This window comes from Carassius carassius, chromosome 1, assembly GCF_963082965.1.
Source record: "Carassius carassius chromosome 1, fCarCar2.1, whole genome shotgun sequence".
Lineage (NCBI taxonomy): Eukaryota > Metazoa > Chordata > Actinopteri > Cypriniformes > Cyprinidae > Carassius > Carassius carassius.
Genome location: NC_081755.1, coordinates 41,086,829 through 41,114,352, shown reverse-complemented (window position 1 = coordinate 41,114,352; position 27,524 = coordinate 41,086,829). Strand labels below are relative to the sequence as shown.

At 37.7% G+C, this 27,524-nt stretch overlaps 1 protein-coding gene across 2 annotated transcripts; it reads right to left on the bottom strand.

The window, feature by feature from the left end:
- Positions 1-476: 476 nt before the first annotated feature.
- Positions 477-27,200, bottom strand: s1pr2 (sphingosine-1-phosphate receptor 2). 2 transcript variants are annotated; one of them, XM_059559289.1, is made up of 3 exons: positions 26,661-27,200; positions 17,235-17,320; positions 477-2,393 (listed from the first exon to the last, which is right to left on the bottom strand). In XM_059559289.1, exon 3 carries the CDS (start codon positions 2,256-2,258, stop codon positions 1,194-1,196), a length of 1,065 nt encoding a protein of 354 aa, XP_059415272.1. In that variant the 5' UTR covers positions 2,259-2,393; positions 17,235-17,320; positions 26,661-27,200; the 3' UTR covers positions 477-1,193. The 2 variants fall into 2 exon arrangements, with proteins under 2 accessions (XP_059415272.1, XP_059415271.1); XM_059559288.1 differs by lacking the exon at positions 17,235-17,320.
- Between the last annotated feature and the right edge of the window lie 324 nt (positions 27,201-27,524).

Below are 27,524 nucleotides of genomic sequence, written 5' to 3'. Positions count from 1 at the left end.
AATGTATGACAACATCAAGGTCAGTCCATAACAACAGGAAGAAGCACTGGAAAACACCGGACTTCCTGTGGTTGCAGGAAGTTTAAAGTTTCTTCAGAAGACTTGTGACCTATTAAAAGACAGCATGTATGCCTTCAAAAGAGAGAAAGGGATGCTATGTTTTGTCCTAATCTCAAGAGTTTCCTTTCTAATCAATGACGTATTGATTTCAATGAACTTTAAATGTCGTTTAGACTTCACAGTGAGTGCCCGTTCTTGTTACTGCAAGCTCAATAATCAACAGGAGAACAATGATGTTCAGTAATACTGTCGATCAGCGAAAACGTTCGCTCGTAACACTTCATTCTTATATTCAGTTCCATTCGTCAAGAGGGCACGAAACGAAGCACACGCTGCCGCAGCGACACTACGGCATTGTCATGCCAACACAACCAGCGTCTACATTGAGAGAAACTCATATCAGGAATTCAGTAATCACATTCTGATTGTGCTTTCCTCATAGGAAAAATTAGGAATGTTAAAAAAAAAAAATAGTAAGGGACAGTGAGTTAAGATGGACAAGAGAAGTAACATTGACAATTGTACATAAGCTTGCCATACAAATTAGTTTTACACAGGTTAGACTTTCATGCGATATAATGAAGCGGAATACTTTTATTGTCAAACGGTAATCAAAGGGTGTTATGTATATCAAGTAATTCGATAAATACGGTTCTGCAAGCATGCATGGTAGTTTGGTTCACATGGAGTGCATTGTCGATCCTTATATTTCATCTGTCCTCTCGAATCTAGGATACAACTTGTATGTGACTTCTGGTAGCTTGGTCAGCATATGAGAAACATGCAATCCCAAGCTGCCTAGAAGTCTACAAAGTGCAACTTTGATTTTTCATTTATAAACGCATATTCCCATTTGAATTTGTCATTCTTTCATTTGACTTAAAATGCCAAATACGTGGTACAGTCTTATTATGCTAACTTTTTTTGCAAGGACAGGAGCAACAAAGGACACATGGGAGTTCTGGTAGCATAGTTCCACCTTACAGTAGAACTCCAACACAGACATCTACTCTAAATGTCCGAGAGTCCAAAGACGTCGATTGTGTTTCATCCATGAGCTCTCTGAACACTTCAATCTTCTGTGCCTCCAAGATGGGGTCTCCCCTTATCTTCAACCACCTGAGGAGACTAAATCAAACACAGGTAGTGCAGTCCTGCATGATGGGAATTGACTGATTTTCGTGTTTGTTGGTGCAGTGCTCCATTGAACTTGAGCTCTTGAGTGGCACCATGCAGCGGTGAGGAGGCCGGCCACAATTGAGCAGCCCCCAGCAACAAAGCACCCTGAGGAACTCCTTCCTCATGTCCTTGCTCCTCAACGTGTAGATCAGCGGGTTCAGTGCCGAATTCAGTGTGGCGAAGCTAAAGAAGACGGCAGCATTGTTGAGGATAGGACACTGTTCTACCTTACAGGAAGTGTCCAAGAGTAGGATGGTGAAGGCGGGCAGCCAACAGACGATGAAGACGCCCAGCACAATCGTAACAGTCTTCAGGAGAGCGTAAGCTGGAGAATTGGTGGCCTCTTGGTGGCTGGTACGCACAATTAGGTAGATGCGAACATAAAGGATCACAATGGACAGCAAGATGACGGTAAAGATGGTGACGACAAACAGGATGTAATATCGGGAGTTAAGAGGAAGGACAGCGGAGCAATCATCCAGGTTATCAATACAGTTCCAGCCTATAATAGGAAGACCTCCCAGAAGGATGGACATCACCCAGCACATTCCAATCAGAAGGAACATGCGGCAAGTTTTGTTTGAGCCATAAACTTTGACCTTGGTGATGGCGATGTAGCGCTCTATGGCGATGGCCAGCAGGCTGAAAACGGAGGCAGCCAGTGCGATGAAAGCAGTCCCTTCTCGTATGAACCACTGGACAGGCACCAAATGAAATGTCCTAGGGCCTGACAGGAAGATGTTGGCAATATAAGCAGAGCCAGCCAGTAGGTCAGAGAAGGCCAGGTTTCCGATGAAGAAGAACATGGCCGAGTGGAACTTCTTATTGCGAAACACGGAAATGAGCACCAGGAGGTTTTCCAAGATGATGATACTGCAGATTATAACAAATAAGATGTTCAGGCTGCTCAGGCGTTGTGTATCTTTGCGATCATCTAAATCCTTCTGGCTCATGTTCTTGGCAAAGATATAGTGGGCCTTTATGAGGCTCTTGTTGAAGTACTGGGAGTATTTGCTCATGGTGACGGTACGGTATGGTCAGTAGTCATTCAGAGGGCAGCTTGTTTGGGCTTGTCTGGGCCAACAAGGGCACAGGAAATGAGACGCCCAGCCCGATGTCACGTCTCAGGGGCCCAGGAAGCTCCTCAGTGTCACCTGCAAACAAAAACAAAACAGAATGATTACTGCAAGGCCAAAGGTAAAAAGAGACCAATCACAAGTCAATTTTAAACTTGAAAGTGCTATATTTTCTGCGCCAAACAATCTGTTTAAGTGAGCATAACATTAACAGGGTTAGACAGGACTATCTGTGTGTCCTAACGATGGAAGACAGGGCAGTGTTAATTTAAATGTAACATTGTTTTTGCAATCAATTAATTTTGTTGACAAATAATTTTCATAATTCTTTGCTGCACATCTCATAAAATGTAAAAAAGTCAGTGCCTGGGAGTAATAAAGTGTGGTTTTGTGTAATTTTGAGATAAAGACATGTTATGTGTCACTGCAGTTCAATCTTGGGTCTACACGGTAGAGCTGAAAGATTTGCCCAAAAATATCTAGATTTTTTTTTTTTTTTTTTTACTTTTGACCGATTTTCGTTTTTTTTTTCTTACTTAACTAGTCAACTTGAAAATAAAACTACATCATGATTCAAGTAACTTTTTCTTTATTAACCCTCTAGTTAAAGACAATTCTATTCCAAGTGCACCACACCACCACCCATGAAATTGTCACCATGATATAAATGCTAAACATATCACAAATATCTTTGCAGAAAATATGCACAGACTACATATTGTACAACGGGTCTTATGCATATTATATTTTGAGTGGATGATGCCAAGTATGCAGTGTTTTACTATGGTCTGGTATGCATTCAGAGGTTTTACACTACACATATGTTTTGGACTAGCTCCATGTGTGGTGTTAGTCATCAAATGACAAAACACCTAAGACCATGTTTCCATCTGAATTTAGCACTAAACACTTGTAATTAAAGGCACAAAACAACACATCTTAATATCAGGTGGAAACACGGCCTTAAATACTTTTCTCTCATGTTTTTGTGGACATGTTAAACAATCACAGACAAAAGGTGACTGAGTTACTACTACTTGCGCAATGCTACAGCTTGTTTAGAGAAAGTTTGAACGGAAGCGAATTTGAAAAGCGTTGCAGCATCTGTGACTACTTGAGTGTGCACACTAGAAGAGCGTCTGTGTCTAGAATCTGGAGCCTTGTGCTGCAGACATAAACAACATGAAAGTCCAACAAGCTTCCTTCTGGAAGTGTCTGCTAGGCTTTATCTAAAGCACAAGCAGTGGAATTGCATTGATCAGATGCATGTTGGAAACTAAAAATAGCTCAAGTAGTGTTCTGAAATTTCCCTTCTGAGTAAACACTACATGGCAGAACTGTCCTTGTTCAGCTACAATCTGTTCTTGCCCCATGAACTAAGATAAAGTGAGTGTTCATGTGACACAAAGACTTCTACACCTACACGTAAATTTATGCAATGCTGGATTCTAAAGGTCTTTACACACCACCGTCTGAATTGTGTTTTTTCCGTATTCACCATTATTTCCTATCAAAATGCATGCTACGGATGCAAAAATGCAGAAAATTGAACCAGATCCAAAAATGTTATGACAGACGAAAGTTTCAGAGGCAGTGTGCAAAACCTTTACCATTACCATTTACTGACTCACAAAGTAATGTAACCTCATATCACAGGATGTGTAAAACAACGTGACATTGTAACCATCTTGTTTTTTGAATGTCTATCACATTTTACAAGAATCACCAAGATCTTTGAAACCAATGACTAGAGTGTCATTTCAACCAGGCCACAAAGGCTTTAAACAGTTCTCTAGTCTAAAATCCCCTTTCAACAACTGAATAAACAGAGTAAATGCTGAGAATAATGGTTTTAGAATGTTTATTAAATAACTGGTGGCAGAATGTTGAACCCATGAAAATTTATGGATGCGTTTGAGTAAAAATGTTTTGTATGTGTAAGACACATACGTGTGAGTAAGCAAGCAAGCAAGCATGATTACACGGGTCTGACCTGGCTCCAGACATCTAGTCACAATATTAGATTTAATTACAGTATTTTAAGATAGACAGGTGCCGCATTCAGCTTTCTGCTGCGGAATAAATTGTGTTCAAATTTGTAAAAGTTTGAAGTTTTCATAAAATCTGCTTTTTGGGTCTTTTGACATACATTTCCATAAAAAAAAAATGAAATGTTGAGTTTAATTAAAAATATTATGTCAACAGGTTACACGCATTTTGTTTAAGTAATCTCAACAAACAATAATTTAGTTCATTTTACAAAAGAAGTTTAAGTAAACTTAACTTGAAACTCAATGTTGCAATTTTAACTTGAAATGCAATTTTGCATTTTCAACCATTTGTTTATTTGTAAATTTTGTTCTAAAATATAATCACAACAAATTCATTGACTCAAACCTGATAATTTATTACCTATCTAATGGTGCTACACTTCTGCAAGAGGGTGACAGAACAACAATTACCCATAATACACTGCAAAATCCTCAGCCACTGAGATTCAAGTCTGTATTGGTTTTATTAATCTGTTACTTTTATGCAACAATGTTATGTTGGCTGAACAAATAATTTTTAAGTAAAGCTGACAATACACACTTTTTTGTTGAATGAACTAGACTAAGTTCACATTGTTAAATTTTTTTTTTAAGTAATCACAACATGAACGTATTAAGTAAAATTGGCAAAAGTGAAAGTAAATTTTTTTTGAGTGTGGTACACCTCTTTGAAAATCTGTTAATCTGAAATCATGTGGAGAAGTGACATGTGATGCAAAGAAAACTATACTTTTTTTGTAGCCACACAATTGTGGAAACTGTATTATCCAACATAATATTGTGTTCAGATCAGAAAAGTGCTAGACCCCCTTAAATATTTTTTTCAAGAACAAAAAAAAACAGTTTTCTATATGCATCCTAATGATCTTTATGATCGTACTGTGAACAACTCTTTCATGTTTTAATTCTTTAATAAACTTAAATATATGGCAAGCTCTAGATCAGCTCTGCCTCCATCCAGTCAACAACTAATGGATTGAAGTCTGCAATCTACAGTTTTTCTTATGATAGTCCATTTTGCTCTGATGTGCCACATTACAGAGGATGTGGTACTACGTCTGTGACATTGTGACTTTAAATTATAGACTTATATATGACATTTACATAAAAAACATGACGTATAAAGTTAAAGTAATAGTTCACCCAAGAATTTAAATTCTGTCATGTACTTATGTCATTTCAAGCCTGTATGAGTTTCTTTCTTATGTTTAACATAAAAGAAGATATTTTAAATAATTTTGAATAACCAACTAGTTGTTGGTCCCCATTGACTTCCACAGTAGGGTAAGAAATAATATGCAATTCAATGGGGACCATCAACCTTTTGTTTACCAGCATTCATCAAAATATCTTCTTTTACGTTCAATATAAAAAAGAAACTCAAAAAGGTTTGGAATGACATGAGGGTGAGTAAATGAGGACAAAATGTAAAAATGTAAATCTCTTATCTAGTAGTTACCAAAGTTTATAACCACAATCAGACAACAGAAAAAAAGAAGTCTCTTATTTATGGTCTAGTGCTTAAGCAAAAATGCCTTGGTGTTTTTCACACGTTCTGATCTCATCGTCTCTTAAACTCCACCTTAATTTCCTGTCTGCTCTCTAATGTCCCAAATGACAAAAACATATGTACTTTGGTTACTATCTTCTTATATACTATAGACAAATCAAAATGTTAGGCCACGGTATCCCTCGAATGTACTTGTTCTTGACAAATGAGGACCACTGTCCAACACACCATCACAGCCAAAGCCTCGACGTCGAAAGACACAAATCCCCCAGCAGGCCAGAGTCACTGTAGAGACTATGCAGCCATGTGGAATGGCATCTGGAGACAAAGGCAGGAATCTGAGACATCTGTGTGACGCACACACCTCACTTCAACATCACTGTTTGCTGCACAGATTTCAAAAACCCTTCACATACATAAATCACAGATGCAGACTTATGTAAACATACCAGGAAGCTCGTCTCAGTCACTTATAAGCACACAATAAGCTACAGCTACGTAGATAGTGGCACTATCCTGCTGCCAAATGCCAATAATATCCAGCAAGGCCATTCCCTTGAGCAGCAGTGAAGAACAATGGCCTCATTGTCCAGGTTAAATCTCACTTGATACTCTTTACTGGTACACTGGTCCAAAATGGCACCAAACGCAGGCCGTCCCATTCAAACTATTCACACATATTTTTGCACACTGTAAACAATCAACAGTTTATACTGTCAGACCAAAACTTAAATTACCCATCAAAATGTGTGAGTCGCCTTCTCAGAAACCGACAGATGCGTTTCAAGACAGCTCAACATCCACCACCCACTGAAATTTCACTCTCGGAACAGGTTTGTGTGGGTTGTTTCGCTGCTGACAACTCATGTTCGTGATTTCAGTGGGCCATCTGCGTGGTCCCCGGTGCAGTCACGGCCTCGGTATTACTGTGGAGACCTTTGCCGCCTTTCATCTAGGGATTTGACAGCATGTGAAACCCGATGGTCTGGTTTGTCAGCAATGCTGTCTCCGGCCTGCCCCACTTACTCCGGCCCACCCCGTCCTCCAATGGGACGCTAGATCATCCTGTCTAAATAAGGACCCTTTTGTCTCTTCTTCTACAGAAAAACCATACTCACCATACTGATTAAATAAATGTGACCCTGGACCACAAAACCAGTCATAAGTGTACATTTTTTTAATTGAGATTTATATATAATCGGAAAGCTGAATAAATAACTTTCAATTGATGTATGGTTTGTTGGGATGGGACAATATTTGCCTGAGATACAACTATTTGAAAATCTGGAGTCTTGAGGGTGCAAAAAAAAAAGTCCTTGGCAAGGCATTTTACTTATCAAAACTTAAGTTTTGATAAATGTACAAAATATCGTCATGGAACATGATCTTTACTTAATATTCTAATGATTTTTAGCATAAAAGGAAAATGTATAATTTTGACCCATACAATTAATTGTTGGCTATTACTACAAATACACCAGTGCTACTTCAGGGTCACAAATAAGACGTGGTAGACAAGTAGACAAAACTGTGACTGCGTCTCCACAGTCCAGCTGGCCGACAAGAGCAGTCTTCCTGTACACAACTACACTACTATAGACCAAAACTATATAGACCAAAGGAAGTGCTTGTGGTGTCAGAAGACTAACATCCTGTTCAGACTTGATAGCTGACTGCTGGAGAGCAAGACAGTTAATGTGGGAAAGGTTTGGTGGAAGCGAGAGACACTAAAGCAGAGCAGAGGAAGTTAAATCGGATTCTTACAGGTGTAATACGTGCGGCAGGAAACGTGCTGAAGCACAGCAGCAAGCCGCTCGTTTTGTGGCAAAATTGCAACTATTATATATTTTTTAATTTCAATTTCTTTATTGGTTTTTCTGCTGGGAACATCAAGTCAACGTATAATAACAATGATTTTTCAAAATAATCGTTCCACACAGTAATACCCCAATAAAACCCTCCCTCAAGTAAACAACCCACAGCCTCCAAAAAAAAAAACAACAACAGCAAATTACATAAATAATAATAATTAAAAAATAGTAATAATAACCAAAAAAAAAATGAAAAAAATAATAATATTGATATCTTAAAGCATTTAAAAAAATAAAATAAATTATCAGGAGATGCTCAGCTTAAGTGTCTTGAGAATTAGCTAGTAAATACTCTAAAAAGGGGCGCCACAGTTTATTAAAGGTCCTTAAAGATCCAGTCTGTGACAGTCTGATCTTTTCCAATTTAATGCAGGTGAACACTTCTTTCAGCCATGAATCAAAAGAAGGGGGTGAGGCATGTTTCCACTTCAGGAGTATGAGACGTCTTGCTAGCAAAGTGGTAAAGGCTAGAGCCTTTTGAACCGTTACAGAAAGGTTAAGTTCAACGGCCATCCCAAAGATGGCTAGAAGAGGATTTAGGTCAAGATCTATGGCAAAGGCTATTATATATTTTTTAAAGGAATCTTTGTAGATTAAATGGTTGTGGTTCAGAACTGACTCATCATAAAGGTCACTCTTACAGTTCTTATGACATGCACATGATCAAGTTCAGTGAAACCTGAACTTCGGACCCCAGTCTCGGGCAGGACCCCGCCCCACATCCCCATGACAGCTGGACAAAGGCCCCAGGTGTTGTTTGCGCTTCCCAGAAATACCTGATAAGCCCTAATTAGTAAGCGGCATCTGAGCAACCGTGCTTCCCACAACGCACCTGTTACCTAACATCGGTTGAGCACCATTTGCCTCATTCTCCAGAGATCTTTGAGACATCTTTGCAGGTTGCACAAACCGTCAGCAACCACACACTTGGAAAAAAACCCAGACACAACAACACATAACTGACAGATGCTTCACTTCAGCTTAGTATGTCTGTTTGTTACCATTCTTTTTTCACGCTAGCTTCGTTTCACCTATTTAACTCATGCTTAAATCTAGACCTGTCTGCGGTCTGTTATAAATGGATGAGTAAACTTATTTTTCTGCATAACGGTTCTGTTGCGCTCTGTAAAGTGCTTCACGCTACAAATTCTATATCCTGTAGTCGTCGTGATAAGTATTACCATCCACATGACCACATTTTTTTCACTTCTACCACAAATGCACCATTACACAGAGCTCATTTTTGGGGAATTTTATAATACAGCAAGTTAATGCAAAACACCGTGAGCCGCAAGTCATTTAAACGTGCTAAAGAGCAATCAGGCTCAGAGGCGACCTTTATCAGAAGAACAGTAAGGCGGATTTGCAAACTGTACGCTTCAAAATGTTCAAATGCATTGTACGAAACCAGCCATAAATTTTTCAAAATTGAGATTGATATATAATCGGAAAGCTGAATAAATAACTTTCAATTGATGTATGGTTTGTTGAGATAGGACAATATTTGAATGAGATACATCTTGAAAATCTGGAGTCTGAAGGTGCAAAAAAAAAAATCTAAATATTGCGAAAATCGCCATTAGAGTTGTCCAAAATATCTTCATGGAACATGATCTTTGCTTAATATTCTAATGATTTTTGGCATAAAAGAAAAATTGACATTTTGACCCATTCAATGTATTGTTGGCTCATAGGTGACCTTTAACAGTAAGGCGAATTTGCAAACTGTACGCTTCAAAATGTTCAAATGCACTGTACGTGGACTGTAATACAAGTAGCCTGATATCAAAATACAATCAGTTTATAGCACAAGATCATTAAACTGATTATACCTTGCCCCGGAGAGCTGTGCGATTACGTCATACATAATTGTATTGATTGGCCAGCTAGGGCTGGTTCTATAATATCAGTTGTATGAGGGTAAAAAAACAGAGCACTTACAGGAGGGTGGGAGGAAATGGGGGGAAAAATCCATCTGTTCCGTTAAGCCAAAATAGTCATGAGTCAAAGCTAGTCAATGCAGCGAAGGTGATACAACACAGAGAGTCCCAAGACCACAAAGCTCTATTCAACACACTCTCATTCCACCCTGCTAATGACCCAGCTCTGACATGTACTTTACAGTCGCCCACTTCTGTGACTGGAAAAATCTGTCTTTGCCAGTTTATAAACCAAATAGCTCTGGTAATGGATTCTGATTGGTTAACAGTGTTCCACATGTGCTATAATATATAATATAGTCATAGTGTAACAACAGTCCATCATATCCCTCCACAGCTCTCACAGAATTGTTATTTCTGTTGCATTTCTGTAATATTTTTCGAAGTAAAGGTAAGTAAGTAGCTTTTATTGTCATTCAACTGTACATACAGAGTGCACATATGAACAAAATTACATTCCACTGGCTCATAAATACTGCACTAAACTAAACACATACCATTAAATCAGTATAAAAATATGGATATAATAAAAATTGCAGCAGTGTTCATTTAAGAGTATATAGCCCTAAAAGTAATGAGAGCAAGTAAGGGTGGATCCACAATATATATCAATACCATATTGGTTATCTGCTGATATTGGTTAGTGTTGGATATATATTGGCTGGTTTTATTATGCATGCCCAATTCCCCAGTTTTTTTATTTTTTATAAAATATTAAGTAAATTACTAAATAGATCATGAACTAGGCACTCTGTTGAGCCATACCTAACAAGGTCCTTTAGCTGAGATATTATTCACAAAATGGCACAACTAAATAAACAACAAAACACATGCAGCATTTAAGAAGTTTCATCTAAAAGGAACAACACAGGTTAAATTCAAGCCAAGCTCTGTATCTGTGGCAAGTTGGTGATTATTACAGAAAATAATGCTTAGTTAAAAAAAAATAAAAAAAGTTGGGGATTGGTCAGATTTTTAAATGTATTTGGAAGAAGTCTCTTAAGCACACCAGGCTGCACTTATTTGATAAAAATACTGTAAAAACAGTAATGTTATGAAATATTATTTTTTTTAATTCTTTAAGTCTTCACATTTTTTTGGAATCCATGATACAAAGTAAAAAAAAAAAAAAAAATAGGATTCATTTAAAACAGAAAAACATATTGCATTATAAAACGTCTTTAAAGGGGTCCTATGATGCTTTTTTAAAGATCATTATTTTGTCTATTTGGTGTAACAGAATATGTCGACATGCTTTAATGTTCAAAAAACATTTTTTTTTTTTTTCAAAAACTGTAAAAAAAAATTTAGGTACTCTATGCCCCGTCTCTCTCAAACGCATCGTTTTCTACAAAGTCTCTCCTTCCGACAAGCGCCATCTGCTCTGATTGGCCAACTGACCCAGTGCATTGTGATTGGCTGAACACGACAAACATTCGTCAGAAATGCATCTACTTTTGGAAAAACAAATAAAGTGCTTTTGCTTTCTCCTAGATGCACACAGCATCTCCCTGACATGGCTGCTTCAACACTAACTACGGTTACAGAAACCACGACTGCTTTCTTTGTGTGAACATTTGCGTGACATTACGCAAATATTTCCACATCGTGAAGTAGATGTGTGGGGGCCTGTTAGAACGAGTCATTTTAGGAGGGCGTGGCAGAGTCTTGACTTTGATAAAGAATATCTCTTTGGGTTTGAGACTTTAGTCTTTGCAACTTTACATATCTTCGTCATGCACCAAGAGCTTGTAACACTCCAAAGAGAAAGGATAAATTGAAATCACATCATATGACCCCTTTAAAAAGTTTTTTAGTTGACTCTCAAATGTTTGAACTGCAAGTGTATGCACAATGCTCTTACAATGGATGTCTACCATGGTAAGTGCACAGCTGTCAATGAATGTTGGTGTGATTTTATAAACTGAGGTACAAGTAAAAAGTTATGTATTGTGGTAATCTACAACAATACTACTGTCTATAGAGCCTAACTTGCATTTGACCAAAACATTCCTTCATAAACCAAAGCAAATAAAACACGAATGGGCTATACTGCATTGTTTGTTGGCAGAAAAAAAGGTTTGTGGGTGAAGGTTTATCCACAAACACATAGAGAAACCACTCGGTGCAATGTGTTCAGATTGCACGCTGACCCATACATTACCACCACAGCTAGCTGTGCTGCATCTGAAGCTGCATGTAGCCCCATTCTCATAAGTTAAGACACATGTGGGCAGGATGAAGCAAGTCTTAGCAAATAACACTTTTAATTTTGCATATGCACAAATGCATGCCGATCAGCCTTGCACGCTGGTTCCACCTCTCTGCAACAAGCCTGGGGCCTGCTCTAACTCTTTCACAGAGCATCTCTCCATCACGACCATGCATCGATTAGCTGTTTGGAAGCGGCAACATTCCTAGAAACAAAGTGTATTTTTAAAGTTATTAATGTCAGAGTTCTAGGACAGAGACGGCAGTCCTACAGCACTGGTAGACAGACTGTGATGTAACAGAGCGACCTAAAACCAAAGCATTGGTAATGATGCTAGTAATGACTTAAGTATAGAGCAGGGGTATGTTTTCAATACCTTTGCAATGGAAACTAGATATAAAAACAATAATCTATAAATTTAAATGTTACACATTTTTTTAAAAGTTTGTTTTCAATACTTTATAATTAAATATATTATACTAAAATGTACTAAAACAGAAGCAAATTATCAAAATAATATAAAAAATATATTTACTTTGTATGTGTTGATAGTATTTTAGTATTTTAGAGCCACAAAGAATCTTAAATTGTTACTTTTAGAGTAATGTTAAATGCATACATTTAAAAAGAAACATTTTAAAATATTTTTTTTAGTGTGTGTGTGTGTATAGCATTTTCATCATTCCTTTCCAAAACATATTTACATAAAATATCATCTTACAACCATCAGTAAGCAAGTTAAATGCAACAAAGGTGTCTCTTCACTATATAAAAATCACTATGTAAGCAAGTAATGCTGCTAGGAATAAAAACATGCAAATAAATAATTAATTACTAATAATGTGAAGTTGTCAAGAGAGTGAAATACTCCTCATTAATCTAATTGTTTTTGACCAGTCGTTAAGAAACAAAACATTAGTAGTTGCCATGTAATTTTTTAATTTTTTTCTCCTTATATATTCCACACACTCTCTACTAGAATCATAAAATACTTCCTTAATCAATGTTTTTTTTTTTTTTTTGAACAAACATTACATGTTTTGTGTGTGAGCAAGTTTTGGGGAGTCTGGGGAGATTTTACTCTTCTGACTCATCTCCTCAGCGGCAGACAACCAGCCTCCCTTTCAATGATTTCCACTTTTATCTCCAGGACATGGATGAGCACCAGGCGTTTAGATAGTACAGAAACTAGAGGGCAGATGTCTCCGACATCTCAGAAACAAAACAGAATAACACAGCAAATGCAAACGTTATCCGTTTCTCATCTGCACATTCAAACACATAGGCATGACACTCCAATACAGATGTACACAAAACTATACCCTCTCAAGTTATCACTATACTGTTCATCATACTGCAATTATTTTTACACGTTGAGCAGCAGTAGCTAGTGGTGTTCTGGAGAAAAAAAAACAACTCTGAGATTTAACCACAGATACAACACTGGTTTCAGCTTCACACTCAAACGTCTTCAAGACGGCAAGAAAGTGGAAACAACTCCCAAGTGCTCTGTTCAGCAGATACGGCTGATCTGAGAGGGTCTGCCATTTCTCACGTACATGAACTGTCTCTGAGAGGAACTCCATAGACATTTTATGAAAAAGCATAAAAAAGAAAAAGTTGCTTAAGTAAGCAACATACAAGCTCTGGTGTGATTATATAGAGTTAGTGTGATTTCACAATCAACAGTAACCACCTCTAGAGCATGAAATAGCATAAGAGAATAAAATGCTCTCTTCTGTTGCAATTTTTAGATGTGTATAATGAAAGATGGGACAGGAAATGAAAAGAGCAATCGTGCAATAATACAAGTCAGACATGAACCTGGGTGATTGCAATAGCATCATTGGTCAACGTGTCAGACCATGTGGCCACCCACTAAAGACACTTTCTATAGCCTCCCACTAGAGCCAGACTAAATAATAATTTAGGTATAAGTTTGGTATTCTGGAGAAAATGTAAGGAACACACACACACACACGTGCGATAACTCTTAAAAAATAGAATGTTATTTTATTGGCATCAGTGGTTCCACAAATGGCTTAAAGGTATGGTTCACCAAGAATTTACAATTTTATTAAATAATTTTAACGGAAATCAACTTTTTCCCCACTCTAAATAACCTTCTGTGCAATAGAACTATGAATGTAAAAAGGATGGTTCACCCAAAAATGAAAATGTTGTCATCATTTACTCATGCCCAAGTCGTTTCAAACCTGTATCAGTTTCTTTCTTATGTTGAAGATAAAAGAAAGAAGATATTTTGAAGTATGCCGGTCATCAAACATGAAGTTGATTGATTGACTTCCATAGTATTCTTTCTTTAATGTGGAAGTCAATGGAGACTAACAGCTGTTTTGTTCTTAAACATTTTTCAAAATATCTTCTGTGTTCAACATAAAAACTCATAAGGTCTGGAATGACTTGGGGGTGAGTAAATGAGGACAAAATTAAAATTTTGGGGTGAACTGTCCTTTTAACATTCATAGCTCATTCATGCACAAAAGCTTATTTAGAGTGGGAAAAAGTTCATTTTCAAACTAATTATTTAATGAAATGTATTATTATAAAAAAAATATTAAAAATGTTTTGATACCAAGGAAAAATGGCTCTTTTAAAAACTATTCTCTGAAAGGTCCTTTGAAGAGTCTGAACTTGATTTAAGGCATCACTGCAAAAAAAAAAAAAAAAAACCTTTTGAAACCTTTATTTTTTCCAAAGTAATGCTGAGGTGGTATTTGGTAGTTACTATGCAGTACCTGAAGTGTGTTTCTAGTTTGTTTACTGGCTTCAAATCAAAATTCTCCAAGTTTCTAAGACTTCCCTTGTATGAGACAATCAAAAAAAAAAAAATGTGTATGACCCAATTCTAAACTGACCATAGACCATATGGTCCAACCCCTTACCCAAAACAATTTGCCAGCTGGTACAATATCTTACAATTTCTCCCTCTCATAAAAAGTATGAATTGTGTTGAAAGTGTGCTGAATGATCTGGTTTTTAGTTCTGGGTTGGTAAACCCAAAGTATACTTGAGTTTTAATGCGTTTGACACATGTGCACTAGAAAGCTTCATCATTGTCTAGTCACAGAAGTGAGGGTGTCTATTATTGTTGGAGTCTCTATCAGTTTGCTGTTTTTTAGGGAATCATTCATGTTCATAGTTATGCACAGACATTTGGGTAAGAGGGTTTATTCAAATCACTTATCTTCTTTACTAGAGCCCGACCGATATATCGGCCGGCCGATATTATCGGCCGATATAAGCTAATTGCATTTAAATCGGCATCGGCATTTATAACGGCCGATGAAACATGAGAAACAGAGTCTCATGCTTCACTCATGTTATGAGTGTTGCATAGTGTGCCCACCAGAGGGAGCTCTGCAGCTCCAGAGTTAACAACAGCGCCAGAAGTCCACTACAGAAGAAAGCGATCAACTGTTTTGACGGTGAGTCTGTCGTTCGTCATGTGAAATGATTGTAGATTTAGTTCATACCCTGTATATAAAAACTGTGTGGTAGTTCTAGCTAACGGTCCTGTCATTATCACTTCTAAATATTCTGTAACATCACTTACAGCCGCTAATGCATTGCTATATTAGATTAGCCACAAAGCTAATACCATGTTTATCAGTGGAAGAGCGCGAACGTTAATAGGAGGTCAAACTATAACGTTAGCGTTTAACTTATTCTTATTCTATTGCGGTGTGTTTCCCACATAATGACCGCGTAATTGGGCCTTTCACACAGTACGGGGTATGCACGGCGCTTGCCGCTGGGCTCAGCGTTGCCCTTCAGATACAACGCGATTTGCGCTGCGCTATGGCATAGGCGGAGTTTTAAAAATAGTCATTTTTATAGTCACTTTCATAGTCTGTTCCTCCTCCTTTCGGTCAGCAGCAAACCTGTATCTGTCCCGTTGTAAGAAGCGAGAGAGAAGAGAGAAGAAGAGAGAAGCAAGGAAGAAGAGGCTACCCTCAGGTCCAGAGAACAATTTGGTTAATTCAGGCTGGTTACGTTACTCTAACGCTAAGAGCTTCCTTTTTAGCAGGCCCCTTAAATGCTTGCTATTAACTTGTTTGAAGGTGGTTCTTCTCAAAATTGACAGCGGTGTGTTCATGACACTAACGTTAACCATTCAACTTCGAATTGATTCCGTAATCTTCCGTAATAGTAGGCAAGACGATGTTTTGATTCAGACTGCACAAAGAGAAGAGGAGAAGATATACGGGTCTGTTGTGAATGTGTCTGTGAGAGCAAATATAGTGTAGTTACAGTAACTACAGTAGGTGCGTCAGAAATGATTAAACCAGAGGGGACATGTAAATAAATGTGAGCTGAACAAGCGCTTTTTTATTTTTACATATTGTTTCAAAGCAGCTTTACAGACATAACAGGAAAATGTTGAAATAATATTGTTAAATATAAGTAGGTAATACCTATTGCTTGACAAATAAAAAAAATATATATATTTCTCATTTTTGCCTATGTAGGAGATCCCAGTTTATTATTATTATAATTCTAATGATGACATGAGTAATGATACATGGTGATATTATTAATACACATGCTTATTCTTTCTCTGTCTCTCTTTCTGCCTACAGATGGCTGAAAAAGGTGAATGCTGTAGCAGCAAAGTGTGGGACTACTTCTGCAAATACTTTAACTTTTTTTAACTAGTATTATAATTTATTTACAGTAAACACACAGACTGTTTAAACCAGCTTCAACTGGAAGAAAGTAAAAGTGTTAAATGTTTAAAACCAGACTGTTTTTTGATCATTAAAAAATATATACTTTTGATGTGCAATTGTTTAGTCATTGAGACTGTAATCTAAGGCTTTTTTTTTTACATAGTCCATTCTGGAAAATGGTTTATACAGCCCACATACATAGAACAGGCAGATATTTTGCTATTGAATGTTGTGTAAATGCAGTTTATAGGAAATGGGTCTAATATCCAGATTATTTTTAAAATCAAAATATCGGCTTATAAATCGGCTCTTTTCGAGTTAATATCGGCATCGGCCCCCAAAAATCCATATCGGTCGGGCTCTATTCTTTACTATAAACAAATTGTTGATACTAGTACTGCTTAATTTCTTATTTCTAAATCAATCTACATGCCTTTACTTCTCTCAGTTAATTCGGACAATTACGTCTTTTTTAACTTTATGTAAAGCCCAGGTACCCTTTTATGTAGCATGCAGTGTACTGCTATAGTAATCCAGCACGATTTGGAAAGTTGGGTATACGATTGTCCTCAGCCGCACGGGGGAGGAGAGGAAACAGACGTGGGAGAGAGAGAGAGACAGAGAGCTGCTATTCCACTTACGTTCAGCCCCATTATTTCCTCTCAGAACATTAGTCAATATTGCGTGGCTCGAGTCTATTCTTCACTTCTTAGTCTCTTTTCCTCCCCTGCGGGGCATAAATAAACAAAAGCCCATTAGAACTCATGGCTTGTGGTTTATATTTGTCCTCTCTGTTTATTTGCTGATGTGTTTCAATGCATGTGGGCAAAAGGCGACAGGAAACGAGGAGCTGTGTATGAAGAAACATAGTGGAATGGAGAAACCTCCAGTGAGTAGCACAACAGTCAGGGTAGTGCTGGACTATGCATATAATATACTGCATATGCATATAATATATGCTGCTTATTAATAGTAAGTTAGTTGTTAAGTTTCGGTATTGGGTAGGATCAGGGATGTAGAATATGGTCATGCAGAATATGTGCTTTATAACAACCAATATGTTAATAATAGTTATGCTAAGCAACTAGCTAATAGAGAGAATTGGTCCCTATACTGAAGTGTTAGCATGTTTTCTATTTGAATTTGTTTTAAAATGCAATGTATTCCTGTAATGCAAAGATGAGTCTTCAGTGCCACATGATCCTTCAGAAATCATTCTAGTATTATGCTGATTTAAAAACAGTAGCATTTTTGTGGAATCTGAATTATTATTATTTGTATTTTTTTAAATCAGGATTCTTTAAAATATAATAAGTGCAAAAAACAGGATTTATTTGAAATAGAAATGTTTTGCAACATTAAAAAATGTCTGTACCGCAACTTGATCAATCGAATGCATTATTCATAAATAAATTATTAATTTAACTATTAATTCAACTTTGGCTGATTATTGCTGTTATTATAAGAACAACAATCAAATATTCTTCATTAAGTACAAAAATAATTTAAAATAGAACATTTTAAATCTACTTTTTCACTTTTGTGATCTCGATTCAGATTTGTGAGTGATTCTTTGTCGTCCAGCCCCCTACGGTTTAATGTCTACTGCACAGATCAAAGGAAAGGACCACAAAAGGGTGATTAAAAACATCAGAAAGGATTAATTTAGAACCACAGCCATGGTCTCGCCGTTTCTAGTGCTCATTAGATAATGAGCTAATGCAATAGTACTTCATTATTTAATCTTCCAGAGAACTTACAGCCCGTTAAGGCATGTCTAGACGTTCAAGGATGAGATCTCCACACATCAGCAGGGCACAGGAAGACAAAGTACATAAAAAGTCAAATTTGCTGAATTATAACTGTCAACCATAAAGTAAGCAAAAAACAACCAAACTGACAAGCTAAGATAAGTGGTTTAACAATCAAGCGGGCCACGGATATAAAGGAAATAATCAGTTACATCTAAACCACAGAAGATAAAGTTTCACAGGTTTATTTTTCTCACACTCTTCTGCTGTTGTCATTATATAGGAAGTATCCTTTAATGAAAGGTCCTAGAACAGAATTCACGATTGCTTTGTTCTACAGCCCTGCTCCTGTTCCCCCATAACGCAAACCCCACCCATGCTCATATTGTTCTGCTTTATTATGGGATGTGTGTGTGTGTCCCATGTGTGCGCGCTCATGTTCTAGATAGACGAAACACTGTCAGATCTTCATGACAACATGGTACTATTGTGCAAATGTGACCCGCATGTGTTCCTACTATGCATCAGTTGTGTATGGGACAGTTGAGGGGTGATAATGTACCGTATGTGCTTGTGGGTTGGTGCGTTTGGGGGTTGAGGGTGTGAAAAAAGAGGGGGAGACTCCACAAAGGAAACAGGCACCCACACAGATGAATAAAGCAGTCTTGATTGCCTTTTGTGATACGATGCTGTATTATGGTCTGGTACCTTTCATCCAACAATGAAGGAAGGGCTAAGAAACAGGGTGGGGGAGAACTGGCCAGTGTGCCTAAACTATAACAGATCCACTCAGAGACTCTGTTTTTTGTGTGTGTTTAGATTTAAATATTCTTTGTATTAAATTCTGATAAACACAAGTATTGGCTTTGTTTCAAAAATCACAATGATCTTCCATCTTTCCCAGACCCTCCTGACATATTAGAGCACGTCCCTTTGGGACGATAAAGACTGGATTGTCTCTGTCAGGGTAAAAATGAAAGTCTTACTTCCTCTTCTATAATCTTTAGTCAAAGACTCAATGGTATACTTTGCTCTTTGTCAGAAGCATCATTCAAACTGAAAGGGCACGTGCCTCTTTGATTTTCTAGATGCAACTTCAAATAATTATTATATTATATGAAATATAACAACAAATATATAAAATATAATACATTTTAGATCCTATCTTTATCCTATACTTTATAAAATGAAGTTGCATGAGTATAACTGGTAAAAAGATGCATTCTAGCTTTACTCACCCATCGAATTGTTAAAAGTTAACTTTTACAGACTTGTACATCATTAGTTTTATTTTGCATTCTAAATATTGAACGGTTATCATGGCAGAAATTGTTTAAGAAAGAACGAAAGAAAGAAAGAAAGAAAGAAAGAAAGAAAGAAAGAAAGAAAGAAACTGCTGTTTTTAGCTGCAATATTTCGCAACATTTTCTGTAAAGCTGACGCATTAAAAAAAGACACATTTTGTCTTTTTAAATGTTTACAATTGAAAACACTATTAAAACATTTGGTAGATATACAGTTCTTACTACAATGCAAAATAATGTAATTATTTAATTTGGCAAATAACAGGTCTTCATAATATCATGCTTACTATTTTACAGAGTATGAATGCTTTTAAACATTTAGCTTGCAGGGATCATCATATTTCCAGGTCCTTCTTTAATATCAAAAAACTTGAAACACTTAACACTAGACCATCCTATTTTGCATTTACAATACCATTACTAGTTAAAAGTGTTTTGTTTCGGACAAACCTTGATTTACTATGTTTTTGAAGCAGGACTGCCACTGGCGCCCTCAAAATATCTGGTTCATGTCATTTTATTGCTGTAGGGTGTAGTTTCGTTATCGATCCAAAGCAGATCAAATTCAACAAGCTAATCAGTGCTGGATATGTTACAGGGGGAATTCAGAAATCATATCATGCTGGCTTTTAACTGTATTACTGGCACAGCAAGTCGTGAATCCAATATATGACATTTTCTGAATATGTTTTTCTGCAATATTGAGTTTCAGGGTCTGGGCTTTGACATGTCTGTGCATTTGTGTTTTGTTTTCTATTACCACACATAAGTCTTTCCATCATTTCCAAAGACATTCGCAAGCTAAAAACCCCTCTTCTCACCGTCGAAGCAGACTAGACCAGACTTACCAATTACAGAACATCAGCGATTTATTCAACCATATAAGAGAAGTGAGAGACCATTTTACTCCTAACAACGTCGCTTTAGTCTAAATGTTTACCACAAGTTATGCAACACCGCCAACTGTTTCATTTAGTTTCAGTAAAAAGACGAGATGAAGTTGTGCAACATCTGTTTCAACAAATGATTGCAGAAAAAAAGAAGTGAATGCAACAACGTCCCACCAGAGAGACCAGATCCAGGCCATTCTCATGCAAAAGCCCCAGTGTGGGCAGGAACCATGTCTTTCTGTCTCTCATGGACATTCATGACTTTGCGTTAGCATTAGGATGGGCCTGATCCCATCACAGATGCCACGACTGAAAGAACAGGTTTGATGGACAAAGCCCCCCCTCCACAATTTAATCTGCCGAGCTCTAGCCAGCAATCCGGCTCTTCATTCCAACAGGGCTTCCTCGGTGGGCTTCTTCCAGGTGCACAAACAAAGGCAGTCAGAGTAACAATACGCTGTCAATCACGAGGGGGAGGGTGTGCGGGTCTGGCATGCCGTTATCTCTTTCAGTACCTGCTGGAAACTTAATGCAGTTGGACAGACTGATGCCCGGTAGAGGTTTGAAAACCACACGGTGACCACAACACTACATATCCAGCGCTTTATGGAGTACTTCAAGCCACAAATCATTTAGAAACGTTTTACGGCTCACTTACACAAAAATGATCTCCAAACCTCTTCGTGGCCAGTAAAATTGTTAACATTATCATAGCACGAGAGAGAGACAGATTTACAAAGGAAACCCTGCTGCTGCTGCTGCAAGGCTTCTTTAATCTTGAGATTTGCAAAGTCATTTCAACACTTGGGTTCGTACTTGGTTTTGCTCGATCAAGTCTCTAGACCGTACCCAAGTTAACTCAAAAATGGAACTCTTGTAATCATTTACTCATCCTCATGTCATTCCAAGAAATGAGAAAGAAGATATTTAGTGAAATATCTCAGAGGTTTTTTTGCACATACAATGGAAGTCAATGCTGTTTGGTTTCCATCGTTATGTAAAATATCTTCTTTTGTGTTCAGTAGACATGAAGGTGAATAAATAATGACGGCATTGTGTATTTTTGGGTGAAATCATACATTATGATTTTTTTTTACATGAACATACATAATCTTAGCAATATGCTAAATTAACTGTCATTGAACATAAATGTCTCATGAATCTTGATGATTTCACAAACCATGACTGTCCTCCTTGTTGCAAGTTAACCAGAATTCATTTTAGGGTAGTTGGTCATTTTTTATTTTCCAGAATGCTGTAAATTTGAATAGATGCACATTGACGTCGATAACAAAAAGTTATTTTTAAAAAATTCCTAATTATTTTGCTATTCGAACTATGCACAATTATATGATAAGTTCCATTTTATTGTTTGAGTATATGTTTTTATTCCCTCCCTGTAGTTTGCAACACTTTCGGGGACTGATGTGTGACCCATTTTTAGGTCATGAACCACTGGTTGAGAACCATTGAAACATATTAAATCCAATATATTGGCCAAAATACACCTTTCTGTTGGCGTTCTGAAAGTCTGTGTACACCAGCATCAATGTTAAGCCGGATCTGCTGATCTATTTTATACGGCAGATTTATATCAGTCAGGTGATGTTTTGCAAAAATAAATCCATAAAAAGTGATTTTGCACAGATGCAAGACATGAATAGGTATAGAGACCTTTAGAAGTTGTTCCGTGACTCGAAACGCTATCTGTCCTAAAATGGACAGAGTCTTTCCCCTAACTGAAACTCTGCTCAGTAAATATTTAGAAAGTTTCCCCTGAGCTGTGTCTGCATGTGTCTGTATGAGACACACAGACTGGGCTAAGTGACTGTGTTGTATACAACATAAATTTATGGGTTTGTGTTTGTGATTATCTCGACATTAAATATGTAAGCTACCATACAGTTGCATCAAACATGCAGTCTAAAGTCTAAAGGTTAGCAGCACAAGCAAAGGCAAAGCATTGCTGCGACACTCCCAGTTCTTGGCACAAATACTGTTAGCTCCACATTGCCGGCTGTGAGTTGTAACTTGCTCAGCAGCAGCCTCCAAAACAGAAGGCGTTTATTTTGTCCCAGCTGCCACACCCAGCAAAAGTGTTTTTCGGCTGAGGAAATATGGCATGCTGCCTTATAACAGCGCAAGCCCTAAAGCACTGGAAACCCCAGCCTCTATTAATATTACCAAAGATGGCTTATTATTGATTGGCGTGAATGAAAAAAAAAAAAAAACGCTGCCCTGTTTGACCAGGAATTGCATTGATCCCTAAGCGTCATTCTTCCCCGAACAGCAAAACATATTGTTTTGGCAATGACGAGTATGTTCTTCGAGCACAAATATCTTTTGTCCTTAAAGAGAAAGTACACACAAAAAAAACTAATTCTTTTTTTAACCACATGTTGTTTTAAACAAGGTGATTATCCTAGCCTTTCTTTTCAAAAGAATAAAAAAGAAAGAGAAATGTCAAGCGCCATAAAAGACAGAATTGTACATAGCAACACCGTATTGTATGGCATCGCTACAAAAACACAATTTTGGAGCCTCAATTTTTAGGAGTGTATTAACTGAAAATCTTGACATTAGCTCACCAATTTGTGAACAAACCATTTTTTGAAGTCAGATATTTTCGATCCGTTCACAAAATCATTCAAGAATTGAACTAAGCCAATTCTCAAGTGCACTGGCTTCAATTTGTGCAATAAAAAAATCATATGGACCATTTTTTGTTCTTTTTTTTATATCATTTTGGAGCTTGACATTCACAGTCCTGGTCAAAAAAAAATTCACTTTATTTTTTCCACACACACTAATACAGATATGGAATGACATGAGCATGAGGAAGTGATTTAATTGTTGGGAGGACTATTGTTTAAACGCTCTGTCTGACATGAAGGATACTGTCTTCCTCAGTGAAGTCTGTCTGAGGATGTGCTGCAAGAGGTCTATGGCTGCTGCCAAAATGCTAAATGCAAAAGTCCTTGAGGGATTGCTCCGCCCACACTGTGACCTGGCCCCACCCTTAACCCCTTATGTGACCAAGCTCAAAAATCCCACACTTCCAAGTTCCCACCACAGTCTGCAACATTTATTTATCTTTCCGTTTGCCTAGATAGCATTTATTTATTCACTTTTTGTTTTTAACTTGCCTCTCATGCGCAGTCCCTCCTCATTGACGTCTGAACGCACATACAGTATGCAACCTGTGGGCATGCAGAGCCAAATCATGGGGAACGAACCACATTCTGAAAATGTGCCTCTGCGACAGAGTTGAACTTAAGGTCAGGAGAAACACCATCAGGTAAAAATCAGCCAGTTGGCGTGCAACCTCACTAGCCACGGCGAAATCGTCGTCATAACGAATAGTACCACTCATCTAAAGACAATCCCTTTGCAGCTTTATGAAAGTTTAAAATTAATTCTGAAAGAAAACTATGAGAGACTCAGACTGAGATGATGAGTCACAGTTATGTCTACATTGAATCCATGCCCACAGAACTCTGTGGAAAGCTCAGCAGACTTCCACGGAATAAGAAAGCATATTCATTCACAAAGCTCTTCACATGTTTGGGCTAATTTGATAATGCTTCCTGCCACCAGCTCACAATCTTCTCCATGCTTAAATGCATTCCACAGAGTTACATAGATTACCTGCAAACCCCCCACCCCACCAAAAAAAAAAAATCCAGGGTATTAATGTTGGCCACTCTTAAAAATAAAGGTTCCAAAAATGTTTTCCCAACAATTTAACAATTTTTGGTTCCCAAAAGAGTCTTTTTTTCTTGGTGAGAAGAACATTTAAAAAATCTAAATAAAATAAAAAAATCCATGGATGATGAAGGTTCTTAAATGGAACCATCAATGCTACTTAAGAACCTTTATTTTTCAGAGTATAGTGTCCATTCTAGGCGCAGTGGGTAATATTAAATAAAAACCACTGCTGAATCTTCTATCACGTTGACATGGGCTGAGTGTGAACTTGAATTAAGAAAGCCAGTGGTGGTCAACGGAGACAGCGTGGCTGGTTTTGTTCTTGTTTAATGAAGCATGGCGTCACACGATGCCAACGTGGACTACATGCTGCCCATATCAGCTCTGTCTACAGATCGGATCCCAGCATGATGAAAATCTGCTGTTTTTACTCCACCCCATTATCACCTGAATAGACCCCACTGAATAGAAACTGCTCTCTTCACAGAGAGCATCAATATTCCCCATCAATAGATCCAACACCTGATATTCCTGCTCGGCTTAATTTTCCCACTTCAGTAATGCTGTTTCCATCCAATAACTAGTTAGCTCTCCTTTAAAAAGCATGCTGAAATTCCCATGTGCAAGTGCAGAGCACTCAGTCACAGAATAGACAAGATAATGCAATCAATCCATTTAGAGCTTTTAGAAGAATAACTAGACCCCGCACACATTTATCATCCCACTTGAGAATGATGGATGGACACCTCTCAGTGTGATAGCCAGCGTTTCCTCTTACATATCAGCTTATCTTGCAGAGGGAAGCATTGTGTACCACAAAAGCAGATTACAAAACATCTCAACCCCATCCTCTTTTCTTGTCATAGAGAGAATGTACAATCAGAATGTACATACAGTACCTCAGAGAGGTGCTGTTAGTGAATGATGATGGTATTTTGGACTTATGGGATGGATGCATTTCATAGCTTGACCTAAATTCAGAAGCCAGCGCAATGGCTTTTCAATGTAGCTTTGGATTCCAGGGGAGACAGAAATCAGTATATACAATAGAGCTGACCTACATCTCTACAATTGTCTGGTTTCATCATTAAAAAAAAAAACTGTCAACACCAAAACCTTAAAGGGCTAGTCTACCCAAAAATGGTAATTATATCATCATGTACTCATTCGTACAAAATCAGCATGCTTTTTTTTATCCTTCCAGAAAAAATAAAAAATGGACACCAGGCAGTTATTTTTACAATCAAGCTCCATTAAAAACACAACTGGATCTTGTATGTCTTGCAACTGGTTGATATACAGGTCTGAATGTGTGTTTGAGCATGAATGATGTTTGAGATCAAAATAAAGATTATTTAAAAAATAACTAGGAAAACCAAAACTCTTATCAAGAATCAGATTTCAAACCCGTATGACTTTCCTTGTTGCGTGGAACACAAAAGGTGATGTAAGGCAAAACAACCAGGCCTCAGATACCATTCGCTTTTATTGTACAAAAAAAAAAACTTCCAATAAAAGTATGACATCTCTTTTGTGTGTCGCAGATGAAAGGAAGTCATGGGGGTTTACAACAATTTGAAAATGAGTAATAAAACACTGTCCCTTTAAGACTCATTCACCACAAAGTGATATCTTGAGTAAGGTTTAAAGTAAAAAATCCCTTACACATTTTGTTCCAAGAAACACGAGACAAACAAGTAAATGATGACAGAATTGTAATTTTTGTGTGGTCTATCACTTTAAGAGACAGACGCCAGTCTGAGAGCACTCCGTCCAGCAGCATAATGCCATAATAGAGTCTTTTGTCTTATTAATACAACCTTTAGGAACAATGCCATCCTCACAGTGACGGATGGACAAATCCTCAACGGCTACGAATGTCGCAAAGCTCCCAGCGTGCTCCGAGCTCAACAAAAACCAGTCCCTGTTGACAAATGAAGAGCTCCTGCAATACACATGAAGTCCAGCAAGTCTGGATGATACAGGTCAATGTTTAACTGCGCGCATGTTACACATTACATCTGTGGGCAAACATTTGCGCGCTACTCATAAGGCATGCAAAACGTAGTCACTTTATATGTAACTGCCACTAGATGAATATGCATGTGTCGAAATCTTTGATAAGACTATCTCGCACAGCTTCTTATCAGATGAGATCACGAGAGAAAGATCAGTGAGCTGACGGTGATAGAAACGTGCCTCTGTTGACAAATAAACATATCACAAGTTGCTGTTAAAGTGTGAGTTTAGAGAAGGGTCTCATATCTGTCTCAAGCATTTGCATGAAAGTGGTCATTAAAATACACAGCTCTATCGCGCTGCTATGAAAATGAATGAAGACTGAACTATTGTAACACTAAGGGACATTTGACTTAAGTTTGAGATGTGGTTAGTGTGCTGGGAAACGAACTTACCCCATGTGCTATGTTTGGCAGATGGAAGAAGCGAGTGCCGATGTTTTTAATCTTCATTTACAAAGTTGACATGAGATTCCGTAATTCCCGATTCCGCTCGATCGAGTCTCGAAGGATCTGTGAGAGCCACAAATAAGTGATGGTATAAAAGTCAAAACTTTCGCAAAGTCACTGCTTCGTGTAATCTAATCATTAACGCAGCCATGGTTAAGATGAACGTCAGGCAAGAAAAATACTCTCTAGGTTTGCGTGGACGCCTCTAGGACGCGTCAGGTACAGCTGTGTCTTCCGTTTAATTCAGAACTCTGTAATCCACGCGCTGTTCGACTGAACAACAACCCCACGGTCCGTGCGCGGCGACGTAATACACACACTCTCACTTACTCACTAAGTCACACACACACACACACACACACACACACACACACACACACACACACACACACACAAAAAGCATGTGAGAGCGCAGGATGGCTGGGTAATGATTTTTACACCCCTAATTTGCCTGTTAACGAAAATACATGTATTACAAAAAACATATAATTGCAAACGGTAGCAAAAAGATGCTTTCACCACTCGACTAAAATGTTTAGGATGAAAAAGGCACATTTGCGGTAGCATTATAGTTTCTGTCTTTAGAAATGAGGTCCAGATGTTGTTGTTTTCTTTTGGTCTATTTTTGGTTCCACCTCCTCACTTCCTCTCAAGTTCTCAGTTTTTGGGAGTCTTTAGTTTCAACTCTTTTTCGTTTTTTCACTGGATTTTGGCTTTTATTGTGGCAAAGCCATAATTTTTTACACAAGAAATTTAAGTGGTTTAATTGGGGCATGATCCGGTGGTCAAGTATCAAGAGATTTTTGATGG